Source organism: Rhyacophila brunnea, unplaced genomic scaffold (assembly GCF_057557595.1).
Source record: "Rhyacophila brunnea isolate RB1 unplaced genomic scaffold, BYU_Rbru_1.0 scaffold_5, whole genome shotgun sequence".
In the NCBI taxonomy this organism is placed as follows: Eukaryota; Metazoa; Arthropoda; class Insecta; order Trichoptera; family Rhyacophilidae; genus Rhyacophila; species Rhyacophila brunnea.
In genome coordinates this window covers 12,282,659-12,303,065 of record NW_028233170.1, presented here as the reverse complement: position 1 = coordinate 12,303,065, position 20,407 = coordinate 12,282,659, and the positions used below count along the sequence as shown (strand labels likewise).

General features: G+C 34.8%; 1 protein-coding gene across 2 annotated transcripts; it reads left to right on the top strand.

The window, feature by feature from the left end:
• Positions 1 to 546: 546 nt before the first annotated feature.
• On the top strand, positions 547 to 20,012 carry dbo (Kelch-like protein diablo). Of its 2 annotated transcripts, XM_085955468.1 has the most exons (13): positions 564 to 776; positions 2,064 to 2,134; positions 5,699 to 5,869; positions 6,936 to 7,149; positions 8,045 to 8,179; positions 8,313 to 8,471; positions 9,250 to 9,442; positions 10,168 to 10,369; positions 11,445 to 11,588; positions 14,764 to 14,916; positions 16,528 to 16,717; positions 17,205 to 17,395; positions 19,843 to 20,012. In XM_085955468.1, exons 3-13 carry the CDS (start codon positions 5,703 to 5,705, stop codon positions 19,865 to 19,867), a joined length of 1,773 nt encoding a protein of 590 aa, XP_085811594.1. In that variant the 5' UTR covers positions 564 to 776; positions 2,064 to 2,134; positions 5,699 to 5,702; the 3' UTR covers positions 19,868 to 20,012. The 2 variants fall into 2 exon arrangements, with proteins under 2 accessions (XP_085811595.1, XP_085811594.1); XM_085955469.1 differs by lacking the exon at positions 2,064 to 2,134 and having other exon boundaries at positions 547 to 776.
• Positions 20,013 to 20,407: the final 395 nt, after the last annotated feature.

Genomic DNA, 20,407 nt, shown 5'->3' with positions numbered 1-20,407 from the left:
TAATGTAAAATTATTGATAATATATTTGAATGCTCGATAACGAAACGACAAACAATCGCAGCGCTCCATATTGAACTTTGTAAGAGAATAACTTAATTCCCTTCCGAAATCTGTGCGTCGCCAAAAAATCGCTGTCGACAGCGTTCCCGAAAATCGCAGCGATTATTCGCTGCAAATTCGCACTCAAGACGTAAGGCAGTCGCACAAGCGTGCTCTTTCCGTAAGCCAATACGAGCTTGATTGGCGAATATTCGCTTTGATGTGTTGTTTGCATTAGGTACCTACGGTATTGTGACATCACAACAATCGATCACTAATAATATTTGTTTTGTTGTGTATTTTATCTTAAGATGATATTAATTATTATATAGTTTATTTTCATAAGGTATGTATTTATTTAATAATGAGAAGACAGAATACTAACTAATCTATTTTTGTAGTTTGAAATTTGGTTTCCGTCAAAGAGATTGAAGTCCAATTTCTTTGGCTTGCGTACTGTGTCGGTCGGCAACCTTATTGAGTGCTGCCAGTATTATTTTAAAATGTAGTACTACCACCACATTAGACCAAAAACCAAAACGCTCATAGAATTACTAGTTTTTCTGACAGTCGTGTAACGGAGTAAAATGGTAAACATGAAACATCTGAGTGTTGTGATAGCTATGTTTTGACATTCACACCAGTATACAGCTTCAATTTCCACAGTTTTGTTTCGATAAAGCTCACAAAGGACACTGCACATGTATAACGATTTGGAGTCTTGACAAATATCAAAGGTTTGTTGCGCCAGTAATGGTCTTATGTGCTTTTAAAAATCGAACATGGTTCCGCCTTTCTGAATCTGTAATAATCATCACGTTTCACTCATCTACTACCATTTATTTATACAATGAACGTTTCTCGAAGCTTGAACCAATGTTTTGTGACTATTTTATGTTTGCTTACAGTGCAAAAGATTGTTCCACAGAAACGATGTCGAAATTCTTCCTTGAATTAAATAGGCCATTCCCGTTTTTTTATTTTTGTTATGGCTTTATATCCACACCCCCTCCTGTGCAATCATTTACAATCACGATAGTGTGTACAGCGTGATTGGAAATAAAAATTAATACAAGATGACATTAATTATTCGTTTGACATTTTTATACAAATAACTAGATGTTACCTGGGAGTAGAGTTGGTATTTCTCGAGAAAATCTCAATCTCGAGATTCGGGATTCCCCGAAATGATGAAATTTTGAATTCTCGAGATTCGGGATCTCCGGAAAAGAATTCACGAGTGATGCATGAGTTTTTATAACTTTCTTTTTAGACCAAACCCAACATAACCTAATATAACCTAACAATAATTTAGTGTGTGATGAAATGTATGAAAATTTTAAATTTTAAATTAACAATTATTGGATCGAAAAGCATCTGCGCCGACAGAAAAAGGTATTTAATATAATTGTCTACATGTAATAAACTGTTTTCGTAAAAAAAAAAATTATAAAAGCTCATGCGGGCATCTGTGGCATAATTACCCAAAATTTCTTATCTCTCATAAGACATCATTGCCATCATCAGCCCGGATTAATCCACTGCTGGACGAATGCCTGTCCAAGCTGATTCCATTTCTCTCAGTCCTGTGCGTTGGGTTACCACGTACCAATTTCCATAGAGCTTAACTATCTCACTAATCCAATGGCATCTAGGCTTACCTAACGGATGTTTTCTATAAATTAGATACCACTGGATGACTAGATTTGTCTAGGCTCTTGTTGACCAAGTCGACAATCAATTAATTTATAATACATACTTACAGACAGACGTCGTTCGCAAATTGTATTTTATTGTAGAATAAAAAATAATGAAGTTATTAATTAATTAAAAATAATCGAAAATAATCTGGAATAATTGAATTTGTATAATCTGGAATAATTGAATTCGTATAATCTGGATTCTACTATATGAGAATGAGCATTGACATCAATTTGGACATTCCTGAAATCATATTTACTGTATAGGAAGATATTTTTATTACATAGGTACTTAGTAGGTGATTATAATTTATTTATTGGCAGATTGACTCTGTGTGGGGCTGGACATCACCCCCGCTGCGCCTGCAGCTGGGAAATTCCCGAAACCACACAAGGTAACGATAAGCATATTTTAATTATGTAGGTACCTAGTTATTTAATTACCAAAATTAACAGGCTATAATTTCTAAAGTACAGTTTACCTAATGCAGGCTACAACGCGTCAATCATGGGATGGATTTTGGTTGATTGTTGACCCATAGGAATTGTATTGTGAAAATGTAAAATGGTGTACTCATTCAGTTATAATATAATTTATGATTTCATTGCGACTTTAAAGAGAAAGCATTAACCATTTTTATTTTCATAACCAGCTCGGTTTCAAATTAATCAAGAAGAAGCCTGCGTGACCTCATATCACTTGATTCGTATTGCATCACTTATGACCTGCCGCAGGAGTGAGAAAGAGAAGATGTGAATCCCCATGCTTTATAGTGAGGCATAATTTCCCCTTACCGTTGTGCAGTATGCTATATACAGTAGGAGAATAGTTTGACAATGAGTCCCCAAAAGAAGACCTACACGTCATTTTCACGACGAATGGGAAACTGAGTATCTTGTTGGTGGTGAAAGACAAGTGTTGTTAACTTAATTTATAATGCTTCAGTGCCATAGCCAAATATAATAATATTATGTTTATTTGAGTTGAAGAATGACAAGTGGAGGTGGTAGATCAGTGCCAGTTTTGATACAGGATAGTAGATTACAACCTATTTGAAGTTTGACATAATACCTGGCCTATGGCATATATGTAGTGGAAACATGATGTCCAATTCATGAAGTTGCTGAATCCGTGTACAGGCAACTCCCCGTTGATCACGGGATCGTGGTCGCGTTATGTGAAATTTCACGGCCAGTTGATTCTATTCAAGCGACAATTGAGTCATTTATATTCTGAGTAGTTAGGGCGCTATCAAAATGGCCCACCATCATTTCCAATGCTAGGACACAGCCTAAAAAATATGAAATCGTCATTATGTTCATGTACAGAATTCCGTGACTGGAAATCTTTCGCTGCTACTTGCATTCCTTCAAAGTTCAAAATTAAATTTGGTGAATTACGAAAGGCATCATCTAAAAAATTTACCAAACATTGTACTCTGGTGACTGTAGGACTAAACTGTTAGACATAAACAATGTCATCAGATCTCGATCAAGTGCCGTGATGCTTCAAGCGCAGCCACCCATGCTGTATAGTGGTAAATCACCAATATCGGATATCAAGTATAACAATCTTAAAAGTCTCTGTGTTAAAGGTAACATCCCTCAGAGAATGACGGATGAGTTTATGAAACTACCACATGGATTTTAAGTGGAAGATACTTTTACCAGTTACCTGAATCCGATCAGGAAGATGTGAATGAGGATAAAACACCAATTACTGCTTAAAAAATGTGGGACAACATTTTTTTTGTACAACTGAATAGTTGATTACAATTTTATTTTATCATAATTAGTAGGTACCCATATTCAATTATGTACGAGTCGATACGTACCTATTTCATTTTGAAAAATAACAGTATTAATAATATAAGCGAAACCTTCAAAATACCTATCAATTATTTTTATTTTACCTATATGTGGCAAAAATTATTTTATAATGCTTAATTATTATTGCCCTGTCATGATAATTAACATAAATTTATTTAAATAAAAACAATTACACCAAATAGCGTAAGCGACATGTCTGAAAAAAATATCGCATCATAGACATAGGCAAAACAGCGTTACCGCCACTATCTCGTAAACTAAAAGCACTAATACAATTTTATTAGAATTTCAGTATAGGCAGTAACCAATTACTATTATCCACATTAACCGAATTCATTTTTGGAACTAATTACGAAAATAATTTTAAAAAAACCTCTAAAATTTATAAATTGTCGCTTACGTTATTCTGCTGATTATGTTTCGATATTAAATATGTAAGCAAAATATTGCATAGTTTTTTTTAGGACTACTATTTGTATATTATTAAAAGTATGTACATAGTAGGAAGAACATAATAATTGTAGGTAAGAAATATTTATGTGAGAAAATAATTAAGCTAAGACTTAGGCGACTTTTATTTGTCGGGCTTGGTTTTCTGAATGTAATGCTATAAAATATCTAATATACCTAAGTAGATTATAAATAATATGGTTTAATATTACTATTTTATTTTTACATTTAATAAATAGGTTGGCAGGTAATGGTGGGTTTCCTACATTCATGGAATTTGGGTCACAGGTAATGGGGCAACTAAAATTAGGTAAAGGCAGGTAATTCCCCATGGTTTTTTCAGTGAATATGCTATTAATATTAAATGTGTTATTGTTATTTCAAATTATCCTATAATTACCTTCTAAAAGGGTTTAAAAATATCTTGCTGATTCAAAATATGGTCAGTAATATTAAAATTATTATGAATTGAAGTTATTAGGGTACTTATATAACATTATTTATATTGTTATTTATATTAATTTAATTTATTGATTTGTTTAAAAACGATAGATCGTGTTTAAAATCGGTTGAATATGTTAGGTAGTATCCAACAAAATGACTGGCAATTTTACTTATCAAAACTAGAGGTACATTTTTGAAAGTAATATATATTTTTTTAAAACCAATAAACACCCACCATAAATAACTAAATACCACTGCATTAAAAAAGTAAGGCTCACATCTGATAATTATATTTAAAATCAAAACATTGATCTATATTTCTGATATTTCTGTAACCAATATTTTCTTTCAATCTGTAGTTTTCGTGAGTCAACAGAGATTTTGTATAGTTATACGTTCGATTTACAACACAAAATATAGTAATTTAAGCACACTTCCATAATTCTTCTGTGAGTTCAGGACGAACTGGTGATGAATTTTCCATGATATTTTGTCGCTAAACATAATTATCTTTAAAATATCACTTAATACTCACAAAATTAATAGTAAAAATATACAATGTATTCAAATGACGGAAATCAGTACAATGAAGACGTAGTTAGTAGAGCTAGACAATGAAAATATTAGACAAGGACAAGAGATCCGTTTACCAATCACGTAGTAGAGGGGGTGGTAACTGTATAACTACCTTGGCGCTGTTTGGTACACACATTGGAAAGGCTCATTCCGAATGATTGTTTTGTACTGTGGTTTTTTGGACATTTTTTGAAAAAATATCGATGTTTCTAATGAAAAATATACTTAATATATTTTTTAATGATTTCGATGCGTTTATACACAAGAATATGAACTGCATTAAAAAGTCAATTTTGCCAAAAATTGAGCTTCACAAAACAAATATTAGAGCAACGACATGTCAAAATGAGAGCAGACAAAAAAAAATATTCTTAAAAATCGTTCGCCATAATATAAGAAATTCACACTCGCCGGGGTTGCAATTAATGAGTAGTTACCTGTTTAAGTGTAGCTTTAAATGATTTAATACTACGCAGTGATGAGTGTAAATGCAAGATAAGACTAGGAAAATGATGGACCTTACTGGAAACAGAGAGGAGTAAAGATATTTCCTCGAGTGGGCAGGACCCACATTAGGTTAGGCCGAAAATGGATTGCTACCCTAAACAACCACTGACTCAATTATTTAATTTTTTCGTATGCTTTTATTTTGTTTGCAGTGCAATGGGCGAGATGGGTGTGTGCGAAGGGCCCCCTTCGCCAGCACGTCTGCCACACTCGTCAGAGAAGCACCCCAGAGCAACACTCCAAGAGCTCAACGTTCTGCGGAGACACCGAGAACTCTGCGATGTAGTGCTCAATGTTGGCAACAGAAAGATTTTTGCACACAGGTTACTATTTTGTAACTGTTTTTTTATGAGCATTAATACATTTCTTGTTTCAAAGTTAATACCCTAAAAAGGTTATTAAATCGAAAAATATAGTACTTATTTCATAATACTTATGTACATTAATTAATGCTCCTGATATCTTGCAGTCAAAATCCTGGAAGAAAGAATATCTTACCTCCAAGATTAAGTTTATGGCAGGGTATAATGATAGATATCTAAAGAAAAAATTCTTCATTAATGAATTAATGAATGAACATTATGGCAATCAATTTTAAATATATACATACATAGTGTATTAATTGTCCACATATCTTTATTTTCTTTGTTGGCTATTATTGTTTTAATCTCTGTCATAATTATAATGGTTCTGAAAAGTGACTATTTGCTTTGGTCAAACTGATACAGATTCTTCAGCCAAGATATGCATTTTCTTGCTGGTTTGTCATGTTCTCTCTTTCCCCCTGTAGATGATTAAATAAAGCAGTACATACATTGCTTGAGCATTTCATGGTTGTTTATTATCGTATTTGGTTTTTGGGTTGTCATAGTGTGTTTTTCGTTCTTTCTCCTATCTTTCAGACTCGTAGAGGCCATTCTTAAGAGATCATGTATTGAAGTATGTGTATTAAAGGGTTTGGGATAGCTGACAGTAAACATTGCTCATAGCAAAAAGTGGATGACGGTTTACTGTGTTAGTTGTGACTAGAGATAGCAGATCGTATTCGCAACGTTCGCTGTCAACTAAACAGAACCTTTTACAAAACAACACTTGCATTCTTACATCTAACAATAAACATTCTTGAGAATTGCCTTTGCAATGAGCCTTAAACGTTGAAGAAGTAAGAAAAACGTATGGTAACAACGCCACAACCGACTGTGAAAGCTTCATGCAATATATGGCATTTAGCAAACCATATTCATTATCCTTATGCATTAGGCATATTTATTTCTATAAGAGACTCATTTCGTTCCGCAAAAGAAATTTAGAGACTCCATAGCTTCATTGACAAGGTTCCAATGGTGAAGAAGATAATAAGTTTACAATATGTACCTTGTATTGTTTCAGAGTTATCCTCTCGGCATGTAGTCCGTACTTCAGAGCAATGTTTACCGGAGAGTTAGCAGAGTCCAGACAGACAGAGGTCACGATTCGGGATATAGACGAAAATGCAATGGAGCTGCTAATTGATTTCTGTTACACTTCACATATTATGGTAGAGGAAGGCAACGTGCAAACATTATTACCTGCAGCTTGCTTGTTACAACTAGCGGAAATACAGGTATTTAAACATTGTGGAATAATCTCGAAGAGCAACAGAAAATCATGTTTTATATTTTAGATGGTTGATACATATTAATTATTTCATATAATTTTAATAATAGATCTTGTATCAATTGTTGGTTCTATTCTTTGTCTGTCAATATAATTTTTTCCTGTTTGGAAAATATTTGGATTTACTAAAATTAAAATTAAAATTTAATTAATAATAATTTAATAGTTAATTAAAATTTGTCACGATATCATGTGAAGAAATATAGCACTCCTGAATCATCTTGGTTAGGCTAAGCGTATGCAATCCATGCAGCTCTGGGCAGCGCTTTAATAAAGGTAGATACTTTATATTAGACGTGCTTGTCTACTTGCGGGCTCAAGATGTGACGTATGTGTATTTCTTCGCATAACATGCACGCGTCACACAGCAATCTGTATACCTGCACGCCAGCATACGCTTGGGCTAATTGTTAGATAATACATTCTGCGATTTTATTTTATCGATCTAGAAAACATGATGCCAATAACTCAAAAACCCAAAGATGTTAAATCTTCTTCCAAAAGGAGCCTTGTATGATTTCCTTATAAAAATTGCTGAAGGCTAAAATTTCAGTCTGGCGTAAGTGCTATTTTTGTATGAAAGAAAGATACAAGCAGGGTTTGTAAAAAACGTAGTGCAGTATACCCAGTGATCTTTTTTGACTCCACTTTCATATACTTAGGCTCCATCTCTATACAAAAAGATTTTCTTTAACATTTTAACAAAACTTAAATTTGTCAGAAATGACGTTTTACCTCTGGGCTCCCGAAATAATGATTCAATGTTTATGTATGCATATAATAATTATAGTACACGTAGCTGGAACATAGTGTGTATGCCTATAGTTTAATGTGTGTTCTAGGATATATGCTGTGAGTTCCTCAAAAGACAATTGGATCCCACAAATTGTCTTGGAATTAGAGCATTTGCAGATACACACTCATGTCGGGAACTTCTACGTATAGCCGATAAGTTTACACAGCACAATTTCATGGAGGTACGATATTATAACACAAATCTAATAAGCTATATTATGCTGTATTTGTTTTGTTTCTGATGCATTGCTCATTTTGATATCCATTTGACTCATGTAAAAGTATTAATTTATTATGTATTTTTTTACTTTATAGGTTATGGAAAGTGAAGAATTTCTCCTTTTACCTGTTGGACAATTAGTTGATATAATCTCCTCAGATGAACTGAATGTGAGAAATGAGGAGCAGACCTTCAGCTCTGTCATGTCGTGGGTTAAATATAATGTTGCAGAAAGACGACAGCACCTAGCGCAAGTATGTTGCTTTTTAATCTCTTTTCATTTTAATTCATTGAACAGGGGTAAGAAGTCATACCTGATTTAGAATCTTTGCATAATGTCTGCAATAAGGGAAGAGCAGTATGCTGTAATGATATTTGTTATTGTCCGTAGAAAACGACTACCCAATCATACAAATCTGTCATTGTACCATGCATTACCACATTCAATTAAGAGCGCCTAGTACTCCTTGATACTAATCTAATTCTCCATTTACATGTGCATGAACTTACTGCTGACAGTACGGAACAAGAAAATGCACATGTAAACACATATTATCGTGCAAATTCCAAGATTGTATGCATGGATCAAAAAGTTTAGAAGCTTCTGAATTTTCATACGACAGTTGGTACATATTCGCGAGATATCTGCACTTGCTCAGTAGAACGATAGTAGCGAACCTGCCAAAAACTAAAAAACTATAACGCGCGAAACATTTTTGACAATTACCAATTTTCACAATCGGTCAAATATCACCATACAATGACAACATCGCGTCTCGGTTACGCTTGGAGAATGAGATTGGCGAGACAGTCAGCACTTTTACGTGTAAACAGTTATTAAAAGACATTATAGGTGCCAGTAAATTCATTCACGTGTACAGGTGTTGTAATGTTTTTTGTATTGCATCATGAATATAATGAAAGAAACATGTTGGACATGACAAACTGTACAATTCTTTTTTAAATTCAGCGTTATGATAATTAATTAACGTCTTAAAATGAATGATTAATGATTAATTTATTTTATTCTAGGTATTACAGCATGTTCGCCTTCCATTGTTGAGTCCTAAATTCTTAGTGGGAACGGTGAGCTCAGATTTACTTGTGAGATCTGATGATGAATGTAGAGACTTAGTGGATGAAGCCAAAAATTACCTATTACTCCCTCAAGAAAGACCTTTGATGCAAGGACCTCGCACTAGACCAAGAAAGCCCACACGAAGAGGTAATGCGATGGTTAATTTCTTTTTAATGTTTGTCTTTACCCAGCGGATTTGTTTCAGTAGTTTCGCATCTACTGTTCAACCTAAAAGTATCAACTCTGTTATTACTTATACTTTACCACAATTGTTAAAGAATGGACAAACATTACACACTAGTTGTGCAGGGGTGTACAAACGCCCACAATGTCTGATAATGTAGGTTCCGGGTTTGGCAAAACAAAACACATATTGTTTTTCAATGTCTGTTTGGACCCAGAGTATGGAACTTAATAGGTTGAGCAAATGACCAACATCCATTTCTGTAAAACAAAAATCTGTTAATAAACTTCTTCGGAAGGCGGCCCAGATCCGATTAGAGTCAATAAAAAAAAATTGTGCAGGGGTGGTACCATAGTACTAAATAACTATTTGAAACCTGAGATTTTCTCTCATAGAAACCTTATCGATTGGCCGACTGGTCCAACTGAGGGTCAGACCGATTTGAGAAGCTCTTCCTCTTGGGGGCACTCGCACAGGATGTGATCAACTTGATATAAGTCTTTTGTAGTAGGCAGATTCTTGCAGTTGCTTTAGCTATAGTTTTGAAATTTAGTTTTAATAAGCATCTTTGTTCTATTTAGATAATATGGGAGTGGCGGAAATGTTTACCATTCAGTTTTGAATGTTTTGATTAATTTAAAATCTATCTTTATTTAATATCATAAAATGATTTTATTTTTGTCTTCAGGGGAGGTGTTATTTGCTGTTGGCGGATGGTGTTCAGGTGATGCGATAGCGTCTGTTGAACGTTTCGACCCCCAGACCTCAGAATGGAAGATGGTTGCGCCAATGTCTAAAAGACGCTGTGGTGTAGGCGTCGCCGTTTTAAATGATCTCTTATACGCTGTCGGCGGCCACGATGGACAGAGCTACCTCAACAGCATTGAAAGGTAATACTATAATAACAAGCATATCGCACCGTGAGTGTAAAACCAAGGCATCTGCAAAAGACATATTTTGGATATATTAGGGTTTGAAGTCTTCGTTTTCTTAGGAAAAATAGAGTTTCTAAAAAAAACCATAATATTTGGTTTATATCTACATTATATTGTATGTTCTTTCAGTTACTTCACTTTTACATTATCAAGTTCATGACTTTTGTAGTTGTTTTGCATTTAATCTCGAAATTGAAAAATTTGCAGATGCCTTGGTTTTACACTCACAGTGCGATATTATTTATTATCATGCGTCAAATTAATCATAGTTCATTTCATATTAGCCATCCTATAAAAAGTGGATTAAGAAACATAATATCGGGATTATTGGCTACCTCCACTACTTTACGCCCCCCTATTTGAGACACACTAGTTATACAAAATTTCACTCAGATTCAGACAGATGTTGATAGTCCTGTTCTGATCAAAAAACCAAGATGTAAAAAAGAGCCCTCTCTCAATCAGACATTGTACCAAATAAGTGCCTTTTTTATGAGCGTTGACATGTTTATCGGGCACAGAATGTAAACTCAATGTGTATTATGTAACCCGGAGTCGGGAGAATGACCCTGACTCCTCTGCCCTTACATTCTCTGTTTTAAAGTGTTATTACCAATGCATAAAAAAAAAAGGATGGAACATACTGATTCATTACAGTATAAAAACGGGCAATCAAATTCGCCATTTTGGAAAGAAACGATTTTGCGTAAACAAATATCACGTGGTCTGTACGTGTGCGTAAACTTCGTATGTGTTTGTAATTTTGTGTATTTTATGTTTGCGTATCACGCAATGTCAGCCATATTTGCCGGCCTTTCTGATTGCCGTGATTTGTAAATATGCTCATTCCTTCTTTTATTTATTCGTAGGTTATTACCAATAGTGTAAATCCTTTGTTTTGTTTTAAATGTAATTTCCTATACAAATTAATTACTTACCACGTCATGGTAACTCTGTTTTAAAATCGCCCAACCTCCAAATAAAATCCTGCATACATTCTGCTTATTAATTCTCATAAAATTGTTTCCAGATATGACCCGCAAACGAATCAATGGTGTAGTGAAGTGGCTCCAACAACATCTTGTCGTACTTCCGTTGGTGTAGCTGTCTTAGACGGAGCTCTCTACGCAGTCGGTGGACAAGATGGAGTGCAGTGTCTCAACCACGTGGAAAAGTAAACATTTTTATTCTCTTAACCCGGCCGGCGCCGATGTCACACACCTTGTACAAATCGGCCAAATTCGCAGTGCGCATGTGTATAAATCGATGCCACCGCGTCCATATTTATCATACGGGACTGATTTTTTCACGTAAATTTGGCCTGATTTGTCCTTCTCCTGCCACCTATGACATATTTTAAAAGCATTGGTTCTAAATATAAAATAATCACCAAAGTTTCGAACCAATTCGTACGGCCAAGTTTTGCCGGTCGACAGAAATCAGTTTGAACTGCGCGCCGCGTCTGCGCAGTATACGACAGACTTTCAACCGAGCGGGCCATTGCGCGGGATTGTATTTATCGCATACAAGTTGAATATTTACCGCAATCGTTGATAAATACTTTTTTTGCTGTCTGGTGTACTTATCACATTAAAACTGGCATGATTAACTATTGAACGTATGATTTTATTTTATCGCGATTTTTAAAATACTTTTTGTACTGTCTACCGTGTCCCATTTTAGTGAATGTGAAAATTAATACTGATATCAATAACTATGGTGTGTGAGTTTAATGGTTTCTGTGATTTGGCGTTTCTTAATACTGTAGTTAAACATTTTAAAAACATTTCATAGTTTTATAGTGCGTAAATATGGAGGAAGAAAATGTGCGTACTAATGAGGAATTGGACTCAGATTATGACATGTCGGAAGAGGAATTGGAACAACATGAGACTGATCATGATGTTGACGATACGGACTCTGACGAGCCAATTGAATTTTTGCGGTCATGGAGAACTGGTCCGTATATTCCAATAGTTCACGAATTCAATGATTGTCGATCTGGCGTGACATCGAACGACTTGGACGAATCCTCTCCCGAATGTCTTTTCTTTGAACATTTTTTGAATAAAAATATAATGTCGGAAATAGTGAACCAAACGAATACATTTTTTAACCATTCGTACAGTGCGGGAGACCTCGGACCGAAATCGCGGTCACACAATTGGACAGACACGTCAGTGCCGGAGTTGTATACATTTTTTGCCGTATCAATGCTGATGACTCGAAATAAGCACACGTCGATAGAGGAACATTGGAGTACCGATCCTTACCTGCATGCAGACATTTTTGGGAAAATAATGGCTAGAAATCGATACCAGCTTATTTTACAAATGCTTCATTTTTCTGATCCTAGTGTGACCGCCTCAAATGATAGACTAGCTAAAATTAGATTACTGTTAGAACACACAAGAACAATTTTTAGGGAAACGATGATACCGTATCAGAATCTTTGCATAGATGAGAGCATAATCGTGTTTAAGGGTAGATTAATTTTTAAACAATTCATTCCTTCCAAAAGACATCGATTTGGAATAAAAATGTTTGTGATGTGTGACGTAATGACAGGATATATTATTGACTTTATAATTTATTGTGGGGAAGGGTCTGACATACAAGACAATGAAAATCTCGGTATTTCCGGTGCGGTAGTGACAACGCTAATGAAAGACTATATCGGGAAAGGTCACACCTTATGGTGTGATAACTGGTATTCGAGTCCGGCGCTCTTTAAATACCTTCACTCTCACAAAACGAATGCTTGCGGTACAGTGAGAAAAAATCGTAAAGATATGCCAGAGTTCAGCAAACTGAAAAAGGGAGATACCGAGGCTAAGTACAATAGTCCACTTTTGGCTCTGAAATGGCACGATAGGAGGGATGTTCACATGCTATCCACCCTCCACGATGCATCATTTGGACCAACGGGAAAAGTGAACTATAGAACTGGCGAAAACATTGAAAAACCAAAATGTGTTATAGATTATAACAAAAATATGGGTACGGTAGATAAGTCCGACATGATGCTTAGCAACTTGTCGTGTATGAGAAAATCGATCAAGTGGTATAAAAAGGTCGCATTCCACATGATCGACTTATATTTATTAAATGCTTTTTATTTATATAAATTTATTAAATCTGACAAAAAAACATTGGGCGATTTTCAACTCTGTGTAATAAAACAACTAGTGGACAAATATTGTGTGAGAATTTCAAATGCACCCCTGCCTAAGCCGACAGCGTCAACTAGCGATAATCCCGTACGATTATTGCCCAAAAGTGCAACGGGACATTTGCCAGAATACATTTTACCGACACAAAATACCGATAAGCCTAGAAGAAGATGTTTCGTATGCGGGAATTCTAAAAAAAATCCGAAAAAAACAAAACTCTCTCGCTATATGTGGCCAACGTGTGATGTTGCGTTATGTCTGTCACCTTGCTTTAAAATATATCACACATCTAAAGAATTTTAAAATAGGTTTATTATTGTATTTGTTTTTTTTTTTAAATATGTGAGTTCGTGTTAATTTATCAATAATATTCAATAAGTGAAGTGTTTGTGTAGTTTAAATATATTAAAAGGGTCCCCTTTATATTTGTTTACGACTCAACCCGAAGACATTAATATGTGATTTATCGATATGCACTTGAAAATTAGTAACGCTCGATTCGTGGGAACGTATGCACAAGTGTCGAAATATTACACACCGCGCAGAGCTCTAACTAGTTGCTACAAAATGGCGACTTGCGGTAAGTTCTTTCAAATTTGGATAGCATTCGTTTGTTCGAGTGTTTCTGATATTATAACTGATTTATTACGGTTTTTTAGTGTGTCGAAATTATCTTAATGGCTTTGGGTTCTCGACTGGAGCTGTGACATATTTTTTATTGCTTTTTTTAGTATAGAACAAAGACGATAATGAAATTCATGCGTAGTTATGGTGCGTCATACGATTTTTGAGGCAGGTGCCGGGTTAATTATTTGTATTTATTTTTGAACTGAAACTTCTTTAGTTATGGTAATTTAAAATCAGCCGAAGGAAAGGACCGGTCTCAAAATATCATAAAGCCTCAGGACAGTATGATATGTGAAAAGGTGTAATGTTCAATTCAAATGCAGCGAAAATGTAATGGAGCGTCAATGAAAACTTTGCTAATGTCAAATGCATTTTGTAGTTTGTTTTTGTTCTCATTAACGCCCTCGTATATCTACCTTTTCATAATGTGTGAGCTGTCTTTGTATAGCAGCTTATTTTGTAATCCTTCTTTAGATAGGTATCCAAAGAATGATCTTTTCATGAAATTGAAAAAAAAAATGCCTCATGTGTGTATATAATTTTTTACAGGTATGATCCAAAAGAAAACAAATGGTGCAAAGTGAGTGCCATGACCACCCGGCGATTAGGTGTGGCTGTCGCCGTCCTTGGGGGCTACTTGTATGCCATCGGAGGTTCCGATGGACAGTGTCCCTTGAACACAGTAGAGAGATACGATCCAAGGTATGCATCTATTCAACATGTACTAACCTTCCAACCCTATATACTTCGGAGTTGGATTATTAGTTATATAATCACACAAATTGAGTACAAAGATTTAATAGAAAATTATTTAAGACGGTTCATGCAAGGTTTTAGTGATAAATGTGATAATTTTAATCTTTACGTAAGCATAGACAAAAGTTATATACCTATTTGAAAGAATTAAATTAAAATTGATAGTGAAATGATATTTTTCCTTAAAGCCCGTTGACATGATTCACTTTTGACGATCATCGCGGAGGAATCATCCCCAGTGACACGTGTAAACGCACATTCATCAACGAATAGTCGAAAGTGATCATCCGGAATCATAAGTGAAAGTAAACCCCTGCATCCTGTTGCGCATGCGCATCCATGCCACTGCCCACATAACTGTCCACGCCACCCCCCATGATATTACGTCGCATTATCCATGATTTTATCCACCAATGTTTTCTTTTCCTATTCCTCTTTCTCTCGATGAAATTTATGTATTTATATAACAAATAATCATAAATTGTTTGAATTCCACCTGCACCACGATTATTTCACTTGATGCCATTTTGGAATAAATTAAGTATTTCACTTTCAGTGCCACGTGTAAATAATAAATGAATGCCTGGATTTGATCATCCGTAGTGACTCGTCTCATTGAGCCTTTAGATCAAGTTTAGTAAATAAAGGTATTCGCCCACGGTGGCCGCGCGGCTTATGCGTTGGACTATCATGCCGTGGGTCCCAGGTTCGAATCCTGGGCCTGGCAAGTACACATATTGTTTTTCAATTCGTATGTGAGTCAGGGCATGGACCTAATAGGTTGAGCAAGTGGCTGACATCCATTTCTCGTAAAAAACAAAATCTGTTAATAGAAACCTCTACTCTGTGGAGGCCCATATGATCCTATTAGGATCAGACATGGTCGAAAAAAAATAAACAGATGTAAATTGTGTTTCTATACAAAATAATATTTGCTAGAGAATTTCACCGAGTTCTGAGAGTCAACTCAATGGTTCTACCTATTATTATAGTTCTTCATGACGGACAGTAGCGTCCTACGACTCTACCAGTTAGTGCAAATGGTATATTAAAGATTACTTGATTTTCAATTGATCTATGCTCCAGACCTGCATTTTTTATTATTTCAGATATTTTTCTATTAACAAAGAATTACAATAAACACCCATGACTTGGGTCATTCTTCTTTATCAATTTTAGATTTAAAAGGGTTACCAACACTTAGTTTCAATTGTAATACACTGAATAGTGAAAATATAAAAAATTAAAACATGACATCTTCATTTCTAAATGAATAACTTTTGCGCATCGTCAAAAATGTCAGAGAAGACTGGTTCCTAGAACCACTAAACCAGATGTGTATGCCAGTCCTGGATGATCATGTTAAATATCTTTGCAAAATGCTTCCGAATGTGTTGTATTGTTTTGAAAGAGAATTAATTTTGATTAATATCATTTTACAAGTACTGTTGGTAAAATGTCTTAAACATAGTTTGTCTAAATGTCCCTAGGTAGTCCACTATAAACAACATGAGACGCAACTTTATATTTTATTTATAAATTGGATGTTATTTTCAGACAAAACAAATGGTCAGTCGTCAGCCCCATGTCAACACGGCGTAAGCATCTTGGGTGCGCTGTCTTTAATAACCTCATTTATGCAGTTGGAGGTAGAGACGATTGTATGGAACTTTCAAGTGCCGAACGATACAACCCTCACACTAATACCTGGAGTCCCATTGTTGCAATGACCTCTCGTCGCAGTGGGGTAATTCACACTTCTTTTTATTATTAGTATCTATCCGGTTCTATGCCTTCAGCGAGTTTTCTCACTCTATGAGGTCATGATCGACAGGCCGCACATACAAATTTTGCGAGTTATCTCGTCTGACTTTAATTCATATTACTAGCCTCTGTCGATTGAAATTAAACACGCTGTTTGAATAATTATGAAATACTAAGCCACAATCTATCGGTATTACAGCAATTTTAGTAAGAACTTTGCTCTACATTCAACTTGTGTCTGCCATAGTAATATCGTGAGGCATAGAAAAGGTTAATTGGTTTGGTTTATCATGATTTTGTTTGTCAGGAATCCTTTATTTTAGTTCTGCTGTCCTTATTGACCAAGATGTAATACTCACACACTATTATTTGTGCCTATCCAGTTTTGGGAATATTATAAACTATTTCCATAAAATTATTTATTGCCATTATTCTTGGCCTGGTACCAATAAAACAATATTTTTTTTCAGGTCGGTTTGGCTGTTGTCAACGGTCAGTTATACGCAGTGGGCGGCTTCGACGGCACCGCTTACCTCAAGTCAATTGAAGTGTTCGACCCAGAGTCCAATCAGTGGCGACTCTGTGGCGCCATGAACTACCGCCGCCTTGGGGGCGGGGTGGGTGTCATGAGAGCTCCACATACTGATAACAACTACATATGGCAAGTATTTCAATTGCCCTTTTCCTGATTCAATCAATAGGGAGACACACCATTTGTGATTTTTACCATCTGATGTCTCCAAATTTCATGGAGTTTATTAATTTCGGTTTGTATATAATTATCCCTCTGGTTATGTAGTGATGATGTCGCGCGGTATCCAAATCACACAATAAAGTGTCCCTCATAAACTCAACAGAAAGCACCTACTGTTTGATTTTTTGTAATCCACAGTTTGATTGTCGTGTGCGTATGTATTGATATTGGTTTGACAATGATTAAAATATATAAATAATAATAAATAGAATGCAATGTATTTTCATTGCTATACATAACTTGGCTAAACCTCAGAAACATAATTAGAGAAACGAAAATGTCCAATACAATCTATACTGTGCAATGCTTCCAAATTTATAAGATTGGGAAAGCATTTTCTATATACCTGGTCTATGTCTGAAGAAGCTTTCGATACTACTTGCCCGTTTTCCCAGGGATTTTTCATTCAGGGAAGATAAAACAAAAAAAATCTCATCCAATCACTGCACGCATTCTACAGTAATGATAACATGTGCGTCCAGGCCAGGAATCCTTTTTTCCGCTCTCCCCGTTACCTCTTTTGTCTCATCGAGCTGAGATGATGCAGTGGAAGTTTTCACCAACTTGCACGAGTTTTGACATAATATTTTTATTTCTAGAATTTTTTTTTAATTCGAGATCGTCTCCGGTGTTTACCACGATTCCATGAGGGTTTTAACCCTCACTTATAATCTAAGAAAAATGAGATTATAACAAGACCTTCCATGACTACTAACGGTGATTTCAAAGTCCGTCTACAAAATAATAGCGTCTTTAAAGTAAAACCCAATTAAGTTGAAATTGAAAATCGAAATAAAGCATCGTATTCACTAGGGGACAAAAGGATCCTTAACATGACACGCAACATAGAGTCTACGTGACGCTGCAACGTTGCGCACTGTCCCCCAAAATTGCACGTAACATAGTGCGGCATTTCTACGTGACACGGACATGTTGCCGCTTCACAAGCAAGCACACGAACCGCGCATCTGTCCCGCGTCAGATGTTGGCGGTCGCTCAACATGAGTCACTCAAATATCCACTCTTTTTTCTCTTTGTAGTAAGTAGTTCCGCACCCACCATCTTTTCTTTCTCTTATGTCTCGATAAACTACTATTTAGAATAGCTATGTAAACAGCGTTGACCAACACAACCTCTTCGGGAGACATTTCTGCAACAATTGATGTGAGTCCTGGTGTGTGTATAAGTAAAATGTTTCGTGACATTGATTCTGAGACATCGACGTAGATGTTGAGCGTCATGTCCCGCAGCATGTTGCTCCATTTGTCCCCTAGTGAATACATGGCTTTAAACTCAAATTATGAAATACAAAATGTTTAGCAAAAAACAATAAAACTTAAAAAAAAATATATCTTATGAATTTTAATGAATATTTCGATTTACGGTAAATTTAGAACTAACTGTTTGTATTGATGTGGTTTTTCAGTATATTGAATTACGGTAATAATCACAAAATTTGGTTCATAATATACAGTAAAACCTCGTTAATACGAATTCCATGGGACCGAAAATCGGAAAAAAATTCGAATTACGAAATATGAAATGTATGGGGGAAAAATTTAAAATTTTTGAAATTAAAATTTTTTTTATTTTCATTAATTTCGTTTTCGATCATAGATGTGCCTACCGAATTGGGTCATAAAATGTCAGGATTATTTTTATTACCTTTATAAAATAAGTAATTTTTGATGTTTTAAGAGAAGTCTGTCACAATTTTCAATGACTAGCTCATGAAATAGTGTACTTTATTACGATTTATTGAATATTTTTATATGCCAGGGACTCTGAAATCATTTCGAATTACGAAATTCGAATTAAAGGTATAGTTTTATATGAAAATAATGTTCAAGGGACTTTTTTTTCCCGAAAATTTCGAATTACGGCGGATTTCGAATTATCAGTGTTCTTACTAACGAGGTTTTACTGTAGATTATGGGTGTCTGGAGTTTTTGGTTTTTTCCTATAGGTATGTTTAAGGCTTTTCCAAGTTATGTGGTTGATAATATGATGTGAGGAATACAGTATGATTGTTCTTTTACTGTTGCGAAATGAAGAGTGAATTATGGATAATATCACATTTCTGATTGTTTTTGTTACATATCAGTTTTTCTATTTGAGTTAATTAGTTTTCATTTGGTGATATTATTTTAATGATATTATGTATGTAGTAATATTTTTGGATAATTTAGGAATAGGAATTTCGAATTAAAAAAGAATTTGGTGGCGGTTTCAAAATTGGAAAAAATCGATTTGCAGCCAAGTTTTTTAATTAATAAGATTTCACTGTAATAATGTGTGTATTTTCTTCTCTGTCTTATAAATAAATTAATATTATGATTTCTCTTTCTTTCCAGGACCCGTAAAGACTCTGTTGTTTAGATGAAATATAATAATTTTACGCTTGAAGCTAAAAGAAACTCTTTTGTTATTCAAATCATGTTTTTAGAGTGAATGCATCTCGAGAGTCGTGTGATATGTACAATCTTTTCCTATATACATGAATATACCACTTTGCCTATGGAGTTAAATCAACGGGCTCCACCGCTAGTAATTTTCCGTTTAATATAAGTCTTCAATATGATATCTCACACTATATATACACATAATGTATAGAGTTAAGATTATTTTGTCGAAGTGGCTTGGTTTGCACGATAGACTAATGGTGGCTTCGGTGGTTTCATGATCTGAGTGTTGGCAATTTTACTTTTTACATTTGTGTTTATGATATGTAATAAACCTCACTGCCAATTGTCACGATTATATACACGAATGTTTTTATATCTGTAGTAAACGATAGATTTATTTTTAAAATAATATCCTTATGTATTGTAAAACTATTGATCCTAATTATAGAATGACAAGTGCTTTGTAAATATAGTAGATGTAAGTATCCTATTAATAATATTATATAATATATTA

What these genes read in the sequence shown, in the direction of transcription:
- dbo (XM_085955469.1), top strand. Translation starts at nt 5,703, where the DNA reads ATGGGCGAGATGGGTGTGTGCGAAGGGCCCCCTTCGCCAGCACGTCTG. An exon ending in TACAACTAGCGGAAATACAG is followed by an intron (nt 7,150 to 8,044) that starts GTATTTAAACAT and finishes TGTGTGTTCTAG; the next exon opens with GATATATGCTGTGAGTTCCT. An exon ending in TGACCTCTCGTCGCAGTGGG is followed by an intron (nt 16,718 to 17,204) that starts GTAATTCACACT and finishes ATTTTTTTTCAG; the next exon opens with GTCGGTTTGGCTGTTGTCAA.